Source organism: Ctenocephalides felis, unplaced genomic scaffold (genome assembly GCF_003426905.1).
Source record: "Ctenocephalides felis isolate EL2017-DRISC unplaced genomic scaffold, ASM342690v1 CF-g0.4_SCAFFOLD_01604, whole genome shotgun sequence".
Taxonomy (NCBI): domain Eukaryota; kingdom Metazoa; phylum Arthropoda; class Insecta; order Siphonaptera; family Pulicidae; genus Ctenocephalides; species Ctenocephalides felis.
Window position 1 is genome coordinate 20,413,382 of NW_020537758.1, and position 17,856 is coordinate 20,431,237.

The 17,856-nt window shown below is 28.6% G+C and overlaps 2 protein-coding genes across 2 annotated transcripts in view; both read right to left on the bottom strand.

Annotated features, from left to right (window-relative positions):
- Window positions 1-10,372, bottom strand: part of LOC113372478 (matrix metalloproteinase-2-like) — a 78,508-nt gene extending 68,136 nt beyond the window's left edge. Inside the window, exons 1-2 of the mRNA XM_026612811.1 lie at window positions 10,266-10,372; window positions 5,598-5,743 (exon numbers count right to left, since the gene is read on the bottom strand). The gene's annotated coding sequence lies outside the window, so the exon portion shown is untranslated. The remainder of the gene's footprint in view (window positions 1-5,597; window positions 5,744-10,265) is intronic.
- LOC113373496 (stromelysin-1-like) overlaps window positions 1-15,842 on the bottom strand; it is a 40,408-nt gene extending 24,566 nt beyond the window's left edge. The window contains exons 1-3 of the mRNA XM_026613790.1: window positions 15,808-15,842; window positions 10,266-10,415; window positions 5,598-5,743 (exon numbers count right to left, since the gene is read on the bottom strand). Coding sequence (XP_026469575.1) covers window positions 5,598-5,743; window positions 10,266-10,415; window positions 15,808-15,842 — 331 coding nt within the window. The remainder of the gene's footprint in view (window positions 1-5,597; window positions 5,744-10,265; window positions 10,416-15,807) is intronic.
- Between the last annotated feature and the right edge of the window lie 2,014 nt (window positions 15,843-17,856).

Consider the following 17,856-nt stretch of genomic DNA (forward strand, 5'->3'; position numbering starts at 1 on the left):
TTAGAGGTATGAATTAGATGTCTTAGATCCAATACTTGCCTTGAGCATCCTAATATTAGGCAGTAGTGTCGTCGGGTTTCACTTGGAAATATAGATAGCAGTGTATTTTCATTTTCCAAGTGATCCACTATTATTGAAATTGTAACAATAAAAAATTCATAACAAAGAGATGAGACAACTGTTTTGGATTTCCAACTATAAAATCTACGTAGTAGTTAAGTCTAACTAGCAAGACAGCTTATAGAACTTTTAGGTTTTCATCGCTGTTCAAAAAATATTAAAATTAATTAAATTCTACAATCTATGAAATGAACAAGAACGAGTTTGTGTATTCCCATAATCATAGTGTTCCAACTATACGTCAAAACATTGCAGGTTTGAAAATTTGATAAAATATAGTTTTATTATTATTTTTATTAAAATTTCTCTAAATGCACCAGCCCTCCATTTAATTCGTCCACACGTGCCATTCACACAACGAAACTCAGGCCGGGCAATATGTTCTTCGAGTCGATAGGCCTCCCTCGTATACATCATAGAAATCATAATCTTACTTACTTAGTACCCGTAATATCGCTAAGGTTTCGATACCGGAGCATTACGACCGAGCAATGAAATACAATAATGCTAGAATACGACCAGTGATAAGGCATCTTTAATGGCATAGGCCTTTTCTGTGTTCATAGTCACATATTAATAAATTGGTAATATCGCAGAAGATAAAATCTGGACCCATATTAGGCTCCGCAATACTTAATAGATTTGCGCTAAATTTTCTTCATATATTGCTTTACAATATCAATTATTCACAAGTAATTTTACCAACCTATGCGCAACAAAATATATTTTTTATCAACATACAGATACAATTTTTGTGAATGCAGCCTGTAGTGAATAGAGTTGTTACATCTCATAAATAATTCGTGTATGCAATATATTTCATACCTCTGATTAGGGTATCAACCCACATTTCTTTGCCAGAAATTTAAGTGGATCTAAGGTAGAAGTCCCACATACACTTTTACATAGCAAAGGGTATTCTGTGTGCCCTGTTATTATTACCAATGCTTATTTATTGACACATATGTTTGGGCAAATGCTAGGGTAAAAATGAATAGCATGTAATCATATTATCCTTATATTTTTATTTTGACACAAGTCCTATTTTTGATCAGAATAAGACCTGATCTCTGAACACATATTTTTAAGCCATAACAAGTCAGCTAAATATTATAAAGTCATGTTATACAATCACTCCAAAATTATCTATTAGGCAATACATGATTTATATTATCTAGACATTATATGGCCAGCATATTGCTAAGAAAAAAAGGCAAATTATCTCGATAACAATTAACCGTAGAGAAATAATTACTAGAACAAAGAAGTCACCACTGAATAAAAAAACACTGGTGATTACATAATCAGAACAAAGATGCCTCTTGATGTTTCCCAAAATTGAGTTTGATTGACATATAATATGATGAACAAAATATGATTTAAAATTAACATGAAAGTATAATTTATAAGCAACCTCAAAGCAAAGTAGAAATTGAAAAATTGAGACTAAAATTAACAATGGCTCTGTAATTTGAAAAAAAATAGAGAAACTAAACATGGATTAAGAACTGAAGAATAATAAAAAATAAATATAGATAGGTAATTACATAAACTATTGAAGTAATAATAGTAAAAGTAATAATAATAATAATTACAATTTGTCACTGCTATTTGAGATGGAACAACTGTTTGATATGCCTATCTATAAAAGAAAAAAACCGACATAATAAATTAATGTTACCAATGTTCCTATACAGGTTCAAATAATATATATTAAAAAAATTAAATGAACTTATTGTTACAGAAGGCATAAACAAATCACAGACCACACAATAATTATTTTTTATGACTCAATTGAATTAACAAAATCAAATGCACCAATTATGATAGAAGATTACAGTCACCAACAAAGTTGAATTATTTTATTTTTTATTTAATTATTCAAACATACAGGTAATTAATTCAACTTTGTCATTAACCTTTTCTTAAAAAATTTTCCATAACTTTCAAAAAAAAATTCTATTATGTTTAATATCCTGTTCTGATAATCCACTCATTTATTTTTATCATTTTTTATCATTTTCATTTTGATCATATTATCATATTTCTGTACATTATTATATTTTTTGCAATTAATTTATTATTTAAGAAAAATCTATTTTCTTTTCCTAAACATATTGTTTGCTCAAATCTCATCAAGATCATGTTTCTTGACAGATGTCCTGAAGATGGAACGTACCTAGTTCCGAAACGTCGACAGTAAACAAATAATTAAATAAAGAAATTGTTTATTAAAAACTTTTCTTGTTTTTTATTTTTTATTATTTTTGGATTCTTGTTCGAAACTCTACAATATATATATATATATATATATATATATATAATCTCAGAAATAAGACAGGATAATTACTTTCTATTAAAATAAAATGCTAACACATTCATTATAAATAACAAGATTAAATATTCACAATGACCCTTCACAAACAGCCTGAGCTGAGGAATTCCAAGCGTAAAAATTTATTCACATCATAATCGTAATTAAAATATAATTCTGACACATTAAAACGAAACCCATTAGATTGAGGCAAATCCTGAAATAGAGGAGACAGGATGAAAGTTATTATTGCATAAAGGAATTATAATATTAAATAACTGTCGACCTGTTTGTGCTCTAAATATGCAAAAAGCCGTGAAACAGATAAAGACTTTTATTGTGACAGCTTACACTCATAAAATGTACATCGTTCGTATTAAGCTTAATTCTGCCCTTAGGCCAGAGGTAAGCAACCGAGAAAATAATTTATGAACAAACGCAGTTAATTAGATGTAATTATTATTATATTATAATTTGATTACTGAAAATAATTCTAGAGTATGACTGCGTTTTTGTTTGAGCTGGATTAAGCCTTAGCAGCCAGGGGTTAGGAGCTTAAAGCTCAGAGGATCAATTAAGTTCAATACTTGGTGAGACTTGGTATTTAAAAAAAATCAATTTATCAAAATTGGAGTAAAGAAAAGATAAGCAATACAAGCAAAAAAGATTAAATATATTACCTAAATAATTAATTTACATAATATAACGTAAATATATATTTTACTCATTTTTCTATCAATAATCAACATTCATAAATATATGATTTGAGATAAAATCATTTTCATAATATGTTATGCTTCGATTCAAATTAATTTGAACAATATAGGTAGAACAATATGTGCGCTTTCGTAATATGTTTTGTCATATCTATATATGTTATTATTACATTATCAACAATGTTCATAAATTCTATGTAATAATTTATTCAAATACGAATGGCGATTCAAATCATATACTGTGAGTATTTCCGGGACTGTTTTGCACATTCATCTCCATTAGTGATAGATATATTATATTATCCATATTCCGTGACTGAACTGAGGCAAAATTATCAGGATACAATATATTATATTGACCTTTTTTAATAAGACTTTTTCGATTTTTTTCATATTGCTATACGTTATCATACTGGAAGTTAATAAATATTTATTTTTATATCATTGTCTGCCATTGCATTTCGTAACAATTGCAGAAAATTCTGGAATCTTTATTTTGTGTGCAATTTCATTTTCATTTTCGTTTTTTTCTACTAAGAATATAAAATTAACGCAAGTCGACATGGTGTTCTCAGCTCCTGATGAAAATCCGTACTGAGGAAGATGGTAAATAAATTATGATTATATGATAATGTGCATCTACGTCGCAGTAATTCAAACTTTTATAAGATGATTCTACAACAATTGCTTTTTTTCTGGTTTAATTCTATAAAAATTATAAAATGTGCTTCTTTCTATAACATTTTATAACACTTTTTTTCTTAATTTGGAAAATTAAACCTTCCTATTATAAACATATAAATTATATTTTAAAAACTGGTTCAATTTACTACGTGGGTGTGAATCAACCTACTAGAAGCAATATGAAAATTCTCTTACAAATTTGAAGCAAAAAATAATTTTTGTACTATAGATTTAATTAAATGTTTAACTATTGCTAGATTGAGAAGTGCCATGCAAATGCCTAAAATTTGTTTTCAACCTTATTGTCACCTTCTGGTTGCTTTATAATGAAACCAAGCAATAAACATTATAATTACAAAACTCCGAACCAGTCGTTCAAAGGTTAATGAAAAGCCTAGAAATTTGTTTTTCAATTAAAGCTGCAGACTTTTTATTTGAACAGGTTGAAAGTTACTTATTAATTGAACCTCCGAGGTATAAATAATTAAAAAGTTAAAAGGTAAAAGAAATTAGTTAATTTTTACAAACTTAATTACAACCGAATGTTAATTTTATTATTTCTAATATAGAATTCAGAATTCACGGTCTACATTATAAAAATTATATAAGATTATTGGAAAAGTTTGAACAAAAAAGAAAAAATCAGCAAAAAATATTAGTTTAAAGATTAAGAAGTCCTGTTCTAGTTATCTTCAAATTGTTTAAAGCACTAAAAGAAAATGAAGCAAGCGCGAAAATGTTTGTGATCTCTGTAGAGATCTGAAATATTAAATGAATCTTGAGTAAATAATAGGGTATTTTTTGCATGTATAATATATGAACTGCCGACGTTCATATTCTGTTTCGTTCTTTTTTCGTAGAGATTTGAATCAATAAATAAATCCTCTTTTATATTTTATAAAACAATTTCAATTGCGAAGGTTTTGTGTTATTAATACGAGAAGTAGCACTTTGAGAATTTATAATACCCGCATGTCGATATATTTTGGTACGAACTAGAGTAGGGGATTATAAATGTATGTGAAATTTATTTCAAATGATAAGCAGAATATTTATTATATATATGGTGAAATAATTGTAATAATTTTGAAATTTTATTTCTACAACTGGTTGTTAAATTTTTTTTAAAATGTTTTATGATCATTGCATTATTTAATTTTAGCAAGGAAAACGTTATCCCTAAGATTTTGATGAAACTTTAAGCATTGAAACGAACTACAGAAATTTTATAAATCTTATCAACGTAGACACAATAATTTAGATTATAATCGATAATCAGCCGCTTAGAGATGGAGATTAATATTGGATTTTTTATTTCTATAATTTTTTGAAATTCACAGGGTTAGAATTCAGAATTCACTGTCTACATTTCAGAAAAGGGCCAGTGTATTGCAGATCGCACCAGTGTTTATATAATAAATAATTTAAGTGTAGTAATTTTTAAAAAATGACATGGTAAAGAATGCAGTTGGACGTAACTAAGCGTTTTAATATAAGATAATAGTCATAATTTTTTTTATCTCATTCACACAGACATATTTCAAGATTTTATGTTATTAATGTTTATATTTATGTTTATGATGGAACAAACCATAGCATTCAATAAAATAGTATGCATGATAGTGTAGTGAATTTGATTTCAAAATTAATAATATTCTTCCCAATCATAATATTAACGACTTGTTTCACCATCCCCAAAGACTCCCCTAAATCCCAGAATATTTCAACTGATAATTTTCCTCTGAATATAGCAATTGACTTACCCTCTTCGCTTTCATCAAAATCTCCTACTATCCAGTGTTCATCATCATCGAAATGAGCATCACCGCCTCTTCCTGAACCCGGAAAGAAGGCGTGAGCCAGGACGGAACCTCGTCCGTCGAAAGGAAACCCATCGAAGTGGTCATCTCTGAAAGGAAAACAAAAAATATATAATAATTTCATAAAAAAATCGTTTAAAGAAGTATATTTCATAAGTAAAAGTAATATAGAGAAAGGCGGGGCACAAAGATCCCCAATTTGACTTTCAATAATTATCTGTTCAACACATATCATGTAGCAAACAACAAGTAGAAGTATCGAACTATTTCCAGTTAACTCCTCATTCATATTCAAATTCTCAGTTGATTCCTAATTATAAAAACACATTTTTAACTATTTTTTAAAAATTTGTCATCTGCCCCTTTGCTCCTCATGGTCAAGGAAAAAGGAGTCAGCCAGAGGATAAACATCAGATCCAATATCTATCTTGAAATTTTAAATGGATTTTACGAAATAATAACTGCATTATTTAGGCAATGTGAAAAACAAAATAAATTTTATGGGAATATTTTTTTACAAAGAATTCATTGTATATAACCTTGATCTGATCTGTCGAAAGTGATATTAATCAGCAAAAGGCAAATCGATATCGCAAAGAAACTATGAAAATTTCAACATTGCAGATGAAATTTAAGCTTGACTGGAGATTAATTAGACTTTAAAATTAAAAACTCTATTACATTTAATTTTTATGTTTTTACATTCAGTTCCTTTTAATTAAGGATAGTATAACCTATCTATTTTACAAAGCCATAATATTATATCCTATTATGATGAATCAGCTTGACTAAAGCCTTAAATATTAGTTATTGTAATTGACCACGTCTTGCTTGTTAACAAATAAATAATTAGTACGATATATAAACTAAAATTTATAAATGATTTTTCATTGTGTTCTGCATTAGTTTATACTGCACCATTTATATTCTTTTGTGTTCTGCATTAGTTTATACTGCACCATTTATATTCTTTTTGCTAAGTTAATCCCCTAACCTAATATATAATAACAAAAATTATATTTATTTCTTTATGCACTGTAAATTAAGTGTGATTGGTAACTAATCATTTATGTTGAATTTTGAAAAATCTCATAGAAAAGTTATAATTTTTCTCGACGCAAATAATCGTTCTCTCTCAGCCTTGTTTAAAATGAAATCATCATGATAAATACTATCATAAAAAATGCTGAAACATGCCTATAATTAATAAGCCATACTAAATACTATTGTGAAACTATAAATCTAATCCAAGTCCGATCAAACAATTTCAAATAACACTCCAATTAATTTTATAAACAAACCAACCATGATATGTTACATTTTAACACATTATTATTAGAGATCCAATAATTTATTTTTTCGACATATTGTTAGCATTACTTGCGTAAAATTGATTCAAACACAAATTTTATATGGTCATAGGTATTTCAATATCACGCTTGACTGCTTTAAACAAATCATATACGAGTATATGTATGGAAATTGCACTCAGAAGCGTTTGATCTTCTGGTGTATGAGTGAAGGATTAAAATGAATCGGAATTAGGTCATGAATATTTTTGGAATTCGAAAATTTATTATGCATGACGCTTGCTTGATCGAATATCACAAATAAAAATATATAGATCTGCAAGAAACCAAACTTATAATGTAGTTCGCATGATACGAGAAACACACACGCATAGCTTAAATATATATATATATATATATATATATATATATATATATATATATACAAGTATATTAATTATATATTAATAGACACTACGTGCCTCGTTTGTAATTATTAGGTTTATGTATAAACTACGTAATATATTTGATTATTCATTCCTCACAACATTGTAGTTCATCCTCGGTCAAATAATGCACGTGCAGCTATAAGATTTTTTAATCAATTTTATAAGAAACACAAAGAAATTACGAAATGAAATTACGCAAAACATTATTTTAGTCATCCATTGTTTATGTCCTAAAATTCATTGTGATAGATTGAAGTTGTGCCCCTCCCATCCATATGTTCAAAATAAAACCAATTTATATTTATGTTTATCATATAATCATTGAATATATTAATGAGTGCTTTAACAATATCAAAGCCATATCTAGTTAGGTAAACTTGGATCATACTTTCAGTATAAATTATCATTTTTCTGTGAAAATTATCGACAGAACCAGCCAAACGTCGACACATACTCGTCTATAATGACATGGAAAACTTTATTACGATTATTGCTCTTATAACTTCCATTATGCTCGAGCTAAGCATTTTTTTCCTTCTTTTCTCTTACTTTCTTGAACTCGTGGCATTATATATCCGTAATCAATCTCCCTTAAAAAGTTTGCTTTCAATACAGAGAGCTGTAAAATGTTTACCCACGCTCCGGTGATCACGTAAGATTTCTCTCGGTACATATAAACAGCTCGGAGCCCGAAAAATTCATTTCTCAAAAGAATTCCGAGTTTTGTCACAAATTATTATGTTTGTGATGAAATCATAAAGCAACGCTTTGAAAACGGTACGTGCTTTGAAAAATTAAATGATTCGCTATTCATCAAAAGTGTTTGGATATGGTTTTTGGATTCGTCGACTAATAATAGATCATGCAAACACTCCTATATTTAAAACGTGCACGTTGTAGAAAAAGATTGTTTTCTTTTGTAAAATAGTGATTATTATATTGTTTCACCGTAATCCCATCTATAGTTTCATAATTACTTTCGTCGAAATAAGTAGGTCATTGAAATCAATCAAAGATTGATTTTTTTTTAACTTTTACGTTCCTGCAAATTATTATAAAGTTAATTGGAAAATTTTAATAATTATTGGTTTTTAGTTGTTTTTTAAAATTTTAATAATTGTTGGAGAATTTCAATAAGTGTATTTATTTATATGTTTCGTTTCCCGAAGACATATCATACGTTAAATTTCCCTGATTTTTAGATAAGCAGCCTGAAGAATATTAAGCGCGAGAAATCGCTAAAAACATTAAATAATAAAAATTGAAATAAAACCACCATTATCTAAAAACACAATTGAGGTGTGATATTTTTAGTGATATTATTTAATTGAAATTAGTTTAATTGAATGGGTGACTTCGGAATCAAGAAAAAGACTTCATTGTCAAATAATTAACACAAGTACTTGTTATGCTTCGTTGTTAGTTTTTTTTGAGCATTACCCTTAGTTTATAATATCTGAACAAATTGTTTCAGTACGCATTAATTAATTGTTTTATAACGTATATTTATAATTATCATATAATCATTGAATATATTAATGAGTGCTTTCGTAATATCAAAGCCATATCTAGTTATGTAAACTTGGATCATACTTTCAGTATAAATTATCAATTTTCTGTGAAAATTATCGACAGAACCAGCCAAAGGTCAACACATACTCGTCTATAATGACTTGGAAAACTTGATTACGATTATTGCTCTTATTTTTTTTATATAACCTCCAGAATTCCATACATGTTTTCGGGTGAGAAGGACCTCCTAAACCTTTATACTAGCATGATGCAAAACATTAAACTAATAGCACATAACAAGTAAAATAGTAATTATACAAAAAAATATTCAAATATTAATGATATAGTATATATACCAATTCTAATTAATTCTTCTAACGAAGTTCCATACAAAGGGTGTATGCAGTCTTATATTTGTTAAACATTTGTACATAAATGTGTTTACCTTATTTGTAATAATTGTATTTTGAGAATCAATAAACCTGATTATGATAAATTGAACAGAAATACCTAACCAGGCAAGCCATGATGGCAAGAATTAATAATTATTTTTATTTATTATGCTTAAGAGTAGGTATAATATATTTAAATTACAATTTTTAATTTCGTTGCTCAACCCAATAATTCAACAAAATCGTAATGAATAAATAATGTAGATATTGTTCAATAAAAATTAAAAATAAAATATTGGACTTTTTTGCTCGCTGTGCTTTACTCCGACTACGGGGTAAAGTAAACCAGGAGGAAAATTTTAAATAAATAGCAAGAGAACATATTTGAATGAATTAGCTGGGAACTTTACCAAAAATTAAACTGCATTGCATAGATTAAATAATGCAGAAGTAATTTTCAAAAAGGTCTATGAAATTAAAAATAAACCCTAAATAAATCCCTTTGCACCATGCCTATGGGGTAAAGTTAACTAAGTGGCAAATTTTATAAAAAGTAAAAAAACATACTTCTACTTTGCATAGATTAAATAATGTAAATATTATTCTGAAAAAGTTCTATGAAATTAAAAATAATCTATTGGGCCTTTTTGCTCAAGCGCCTGTAAACCAGGTGGCACATTTTAAAAAAATAGCAAAAAAACATATTTCTACTTTGTATAGATTGAATAATGTAAATATTATTCCGTAAAAAGTCTATGGAATTAAAAATAAAATATTGGATCTTTTTGCTCACGTGTTGTCCCTTTTCATCAAGCCTATGGTGTAAAGTGAACCAAGGTGGCAAATTTTAGATAAATATCAAAAAAGCATATTTCTACTATGATGAAATATCCGGAAACTTTACTACATATATGAAAATGTTTATCAGAAATTTTAATGCACATGAAAATGTTCATCAAGAATACCCACTTGTGAAAATAGACAAGAATATCGGCCCTGTCGCTGTCGACTTCGGTGAACGTGAGTTTGCTGTGCTGAGACCAAACGTCCAGGGCTCTTCCCAGCTCCGCTCGAACTGCGTGCGGGTTCAACCGCGGCGAACTGGGTGGACGACGCAAACTGCAAAAGAAGAAGAAATTTTTTATTAATATTGTTCAAATGACATAAAATGATTACAATCACACGAAAGATAATTCAGAAATTGAGATTGACATAATTCACAAATTGAGATTCAATGTTGTAGAACATTTTGTATAAACGCATGCATCACCACATTAACTGTGATCAATATAATCTGCAATGCCAAGTACCTACACTCGTATCACAATTATTTTGTTTGCATCTTATAATTATTTTTGGATATTTTTGAGTAAAATATATAAAATCTCGATAGCATTAGTCCAAAGTATAAAAATATCAAAGTCAAAAATTACTTTTTGATCAACTTCTATATTTGGTTTAGAATGAAAATATATTCTAATAATTTCACTGCTGCATCAAATTGAAAGTCAGCCCTATTAGATAAATTGGAATGATACAATCATCAAGTATAAATGGATCAACCTTTAGGTTGCCAATAACTAATCAGTCACGTCTCCTAATCAATAGGAATCGAATGCTTTTTGAATGATTCAAATCGGTTGAGCAATGTTCTGAAAATCGCCGAAGAAAAATTGTATTCACACATACACACAAACATATCCATTTGTCTAAGGTTTGCCAAGAAAATACGGCACTTTTGCAACGTTTTTAATAAAAATTGGTAACAATGTATATATTCAGTACTCAATATATAATTAATGGAATAAGGCTAGACTTAAAATAGAAATTACTTTAAATTCAAAATGCAAACTAATAGTGGTGCATGGGCATCGTGCTTTAAGGCAAATTGGTGGAACGTCCTGTATTGCAATTTAAAATTTTTGAAAACTCAGAAAAGAAAAATTATAATTACTTGAGAATTTTTAATTTTTTAGAACATTTTTGGAAATTTTGAGAACATTTGAAAAATTTGAATATTGAAAAAAATTGTTTTTTTGAAGATACTAATATTTTTTGAAAGCTTGGAATTTTTTGAGATATTTAGATTTTTTTCTCCAAACATTTTGAAAATTCTGAAATTTTTCGTAATTTTTTTATACTCTACATATCGTTTTCTTCAAATTACAAAATATCTGACTTTCGACCCCCATATGGCATATTTTTAAACTTTTTTTCTTGATTGAACTGTTAAATCTGCTTTTGCAAAAACTTAATTCTTCATAACGTCAATACAAGTAGAATGTTTTATGAATCATTCAAATCGGATACTCCATTCTTTTGTGTTCTTTGCTCCATATTTCCGTAACGGCTGGACCAACCTTGCTAAAAACTAACCAGCACGTCTCCTGATCAATAGGAATCGAATGCTTTGGGAATCATTCAAATCGGTTGAGCGGTGCTCCGAAAATCGTCGATAATAAATTGTATTCATACATACACACAAACATATCTATTTTTCCAAGTATGCTAAAAATGTTCAGAAGCCTCTGAAACGTAAAGAAATGCAAAAATATTCATTTCAAATTTTTGGACGATTACTATAACTTACCCTACAGAAAGTTAATTAATAAATTTTGTTGAAATTAAGTATAAATTTACGATGTTTTGTTCAAAATTTCTAATTCCGAATAATTAATATCAGAATTACAGTTTCCTTGAATACGATTGAAAAGGAGCATGATAGGACTTATGAATTATTAATTCCAAAAACGTCTGCATGCGGTTCCTAAATATTTATTTATCAATTAAACATACCCTTTTACCTACATTTCCTGTGGAATTGCCGTTGTTTATTGTATTATATCGTATTATCACTCCGTGTCCTATCATTAAGTGCGAAGTTCGTGGCTCTTACGCCGATTACAAGCTTATGTGTTTCGCAAAGTTCTGTGTACGTTGTTCAACTATACCTGTGTCAAGTAAATATTTAGGGGCGTAAATAGGCGAACGGATTTCTAGTTTCCTCATCAAGAGAATTAACTCTAACGGCAACCACTCCAGTCTAATTTACACGAGCTTTTGGTACAACCGTTTATCACATTTTATACTTCTGATCGATAGACTTTTTTCTAAATTGTGATTCATCTTATCATTGAATATTTGTTTTTATGATTCATATTATTTACTTCAGAGAGATGCGTACACATTGATATACATTAAATTTATTTTAAATCATGTTTAAAAATAGTGATGTATGAACTTCAAATAATATTAGATAGATACTGTTTATTAGTAATAGTTTCTGGTAAAAGGAACTAGCATAATGGTTAAGAAGTTACAAACTTATGAATCAGGGTATAATAGGTACCTACATGATGACTAAAAAAAAGATTACTGAAATCAAAAATTTGAAAAAAACTTTTCTTCTGTAATACCAATCAAAGCCTTACGTCATATGAGCTGTTAGACTGAAACTTCTCCCCTCGTCGTATTTTTAGATAGTAATCGAACCATTAATATTTGATAATTTCATTTATTAAAATTTATCTAATAGAGCTGACTAAAACATTCTCTAATACAAACTTTACACGTGCCACACAAATTATGTAACCATTTTGTTTGCATGTTATAATTAATTGTAATGATTATGCAATATAAAATGTTCGAATAAACAGTGTAACAATCCCGATAGCTTTTGTTCGATGTACAAAAGTATTGTCATAATAATATTTTTTGTAATCAATTTACCTCGGTTAATATAGAACGCGAGTATATCATAATGGTGTATATGGGTGCGTAATTTTTACAATTTTATAACATTGAATTTTTTTAAATAAATCGTGAGTTATGAGTTCTAGTTACAAAAAATAGTAGTAACCATAACAGGAAAGACTTGACTTAACATTAGATGGTTATTACATACAAATAAAAATCTATAGCTGATATTATTTAATGACTAGATTCTTAAAAATAATGGTAAAATGAATATTAAAAAATTGCCTAAACTTTAAATGTTGTTTTCAATAATTATCAACTATTCAGAAATGAGAAAAATGCTAGATTTTTTTTAATTATTAAATTATTAAAAGCAGGTCAAAAAACATTCAGCTTGTACTCGTATTGATCGAACAACGAATTCATTAAATAGTTGGAAGGTCTAGAGGTTTCGTAGATCCAGAATTTTTTTAAATGCTGTTTGACGATCAATTATTTCAAAATTTTCAAAGAATTTTAAAAGTTAAAAAAAATTTCTCCATTAAAATTTTAAAAGTTTTGAATTATGGTACATGAAGTTCCAGAAGTTTGCCTGAATTTACGATATCGTGCACCACTAGTTTTAAATTTTATTATATTCATGACTAATTAATTTCTGCCAGTAGGTAGTAATCCGCAATTTACAATTTTAAATCCGCAAATGCCTGTCTGATAAAATTAGAAAAAAATGTCTAGATTAAGAATCAAATAGTTTCGAAAACTTCCGCATGGCAGAATTTAATTTGAGCTCTAATAGACGATTTAATCTATCGCATCCCTTTAATCCGTCTCGACGGCGGGCGCACCGGATCCAAAATAAAACCGTCAAAAAGCAGTTTTCCGTGGGCCGCCTGCTTTTGTAGCGAAATGACGTAATAGAGAAATAAAAACGACACGACAGTAGGAAAATGCAATAAGCAATCTGTACAAATAGAATAAAAAAGTCGTTCTTTTCTGCTACTCTTTTCCCTGCCATCCACTCCGGTAAGCAAAGAAAACTCGCAAAGAGATTTGATATTACGAGAAGATAGAGTAGAAAAATATAGAGTCGGCAAAGGAGATGAGGGGCATGTTAAGGGATTCCTTCCTTATCGAATATATCGATATTTTTGAATGACGTAATGAAAAATTCAGAAGCTCCGTGTAAAGTAAACACCGCTGCGACGGCGGGGTCGACTCGTGAGGGATTCCGGAGAGAAAATATGATGGAAACGGTCGAGCTTTTCAAGATATGTCACGTAAACTGTAAACATGATAAAAAGATATTAAAGAGCGTGTACTGAGATTGTTTAGTTAGTATATTTCAACATAAAATCTTAATTCGACCTAGCATCGTATTGGATTGCAAACATTATTTTACATAATGTAACTTATAAGATGGAAAGCTATTTTCAATTTCAGCATTTATAAAATTTTGAACCAAATGAAAGAAAGTATTTAAAATGTATAAATAAATAAATTCTGGTTGAATGTAAGATCGTTTAGGTGTTATATATTAATATTTAAGGTTTCAACATCTTTCTATCTTCAACAGAGAACGATAAAAAAATTTATTATCTGTAAATTCTAAAATATAAAAGTAAATTAACAGGAAACATTAGAAATGACTGAACAGATAGGTTCTTCTATTTATTTTGACTCACTTAGCCTTGATATTATTTTATTATCTACGTCTATAATTATAGAGGCAGTTCTGCTTTAATAATAAGCATTATGTTATGTCAAAATGTTCATTTTTTAATAACAATATTTATTACAACTGTTAAATAATTAGCATATAGCAATTAATAAATCATATTCATAAATTTAAATAAATAAAAGTGCAAAGGATAGAATTTACATTAAAATAATATCCGTAGTATGATGATTTAGTATAGAATAAAAGCAAATAATAATAAAAATAAAATTAATAAATAATATAAATAAAATTTCTGAATAATAAAATAATACTAGAAAAACAAAAAAATATAACAAAAATAACAATATTAGAAATAATAAGATAATAATAATAATAATAATAATAATAATAATAATAATGTTAGCATTTACAAATATTTATGGGAATGGGAATTTTTTGTTTTAGCCTGGTTGGGCGCGCTTCTGAGAATACTTTTTGTGCCAAGTAATTTGGGTGCTCGTCAATTCTTTTTTTATAGTTATCTGTTTTTTGTTGGCTTCATTTACTGTCATCATCGCTGAATAATCTGTATATTGGTTTTTTCGGCGGTGCCCCATAGTTGAATCCCATAAGACCACACGGGTTTGAAAATACATTTATAAATAATTAGTTTGTTGTTTGCCGACAGTTCGGATCGTTTATTCAGCAAACAGTATTGTTTTTTAAATAGTTCATCAATCTGCTGTTTTTTCTTATTTTTAAATAACAATTATGTTTTTGTTCGTAAATTAGGAAAGAGTTGGGCTTAAAGGCCAGCGGGTAAAAAAATCCACCACCGATATCACAATATTCGAAAGTACAGGGCAAAAGATGTGTAACCAGTTATCACCTTCAAACTTCAACGTCGCAATCAGGAGATAAACAGTCAAGTTTGAAAACTCATATCAAACATATTTTCTTTTGTTGTTAATTTTCTTGGTTGTAAATCTATATTCTGATTTTAATTTTTTTATCTGTCATATTCCTTGATGCAGAAATGGAACACGTGAAATACTTGGGTCCCGTCCAATCATATATTATTTTTTGAAAACAATTTTTCCAGCAATTTTTCCCAAAGCACTGGAACAAACATTCAGCATTCCGTTGACAACAACTTACCATAGAAATGTTATTGTTTCATATTTTTTCGTCATGTCGCTTTATTTTTCTTAGCACTCTCCTCTAGTTGAATTTCCGAGCAAGCCCGTCGCTCACTCAAGGAGGTTGTGATGATTCCAGCAAACATCACACCCAGGTTGAGTGAGTGACAGACTTGATCTGCGATCATCATCAGCTCACAGCCGCCGGCTTTTATATAAACACCTCATATATTTTCGGTCCTGTTGTGACAAGAGACGAGAGACGAGAGACGAACTTGGCTAAAGCGCACTACGCTCAAAAAAACATTCTTTGTAAATACGAGATATGCGGAATTTTTATTGTAATAGCATCACAAAAAGAAACGTTAACAAATCTTGGGTAAATCGGGGTTGAATATTAAAATAATATTTTAATATTAGCTAGATTTTAGATGAAATAATTCATAACTAATTGTGTATGGCATCGTGCCTTAAGGCAAATTGCTGGAACTTCCAGTACAGTAATTAAACATTCGCAGAATAAAAATAATTAATCATCAGCAAAAATTGATAAATGATTAATAGCAATTGTTTTAAAGTTCTCCATTATTATGGATAAATTCTGTAAATTTCATTTTTCTTATTTTATAGATCTAAATTAAGATCTAACCTAAAATAGAAGCATCATTTCATTTCATTTCCACTAGGGAATGCAATACCGGTATACCGGTATACCAAATTACCGGTAAACCGCCCGATTTTTCGGCGGTATTTTTACCGGTATTTATTCCAAAAATACCGGTATTTTCGGTATTTTTACATAAGCGCTATTTGATACATAATACCCTAAAGTTTAAATTTCTCGGAACAAATTTATTTTAATTTCCATAATCGCATAAACAGCTATATCTTCAAGTGATTTTATAAAATAAACAAATGTCAAATATTATCTCAACTCGTCATTAAACTGAATATTTATTGCTTTCCAAAGGGCTTCATATCGTGTTACAATAAATGGAATTGGACTGATAGATAATGATCATTATCTAAACATCGATGTTTGTTTCATCTTTTGTAAAAATTATAACGGTTTTTTAAGTGATATTTGCGCGAAAATATTTTATATCATACAGATCACCCCTGCGCAATCTTTATTTTTTTCTAACATTATACATAATAATTATGATAATCATTAAATATTTTTGCTTCTTATTACAATTATAAAATATTATTTTTCGAAAACGTTTCGAAGTTTGAAAATACTATAGAAGCATCACATTGTTTTGAATAACAATACTCAACAATTATAGTAACTTATTACTTATCTCGACAAAGAATCCGATCTTAAATTAGTGTAGAAAAATATTTTTTTTTAAATATTGGAGATTATGCTAATTTAACAAGTCAGATACAGACAATACAGTTTATTATAATAATGTAATATTATCTTTTATGAGTTTTTGGTCTTTCTTACTCATAAGTTTGTTTTTGGTGAAAAGTACCCAATATACCCTCAATATAGTGATAATGAATTAATTAAATTGCATATACTTTTGTTAAATTATTATTTAAAAAAATAAACTTATTGTTTTATTTTATTGTTTTTATTGTTTAGTTGAATATAGTTGTAGTTGTATATACATTTTTTTTATATTTGTACTAGTAACTTTCAATTTTGTTTACGTTTGTTTAAGATAATAAAAATACCGGTAATTTACCGGTATTCCGGTTTTAAAATGAAAAATTATCGAAATACCGGTATTGAAATTTTCCATCGGTATTGCATTCCCTAACTTCCACCATTTAGAAGCACCTATTTTTTCCATTATTTAGGAGCATCATTTTAATAGTAAGGAAAACACATTTCATGGTTATAAAAGTCTCTATATACAACTCAGTGATCAGGTAGGTACTTTCTCCCAATCTTATTACGATGTAGCAAATAAATCATTTCCTTGTACGATACGAAAATCTTTTACAGCGTCGGCCGACACAATCCTTTGCAATAAATGTTCCCAAAGCTGCAATTGTCGGACTGCCCTCGGTAGACCGCGTGGTGTATGTGAGACACAGAACATAGGGGAAAACG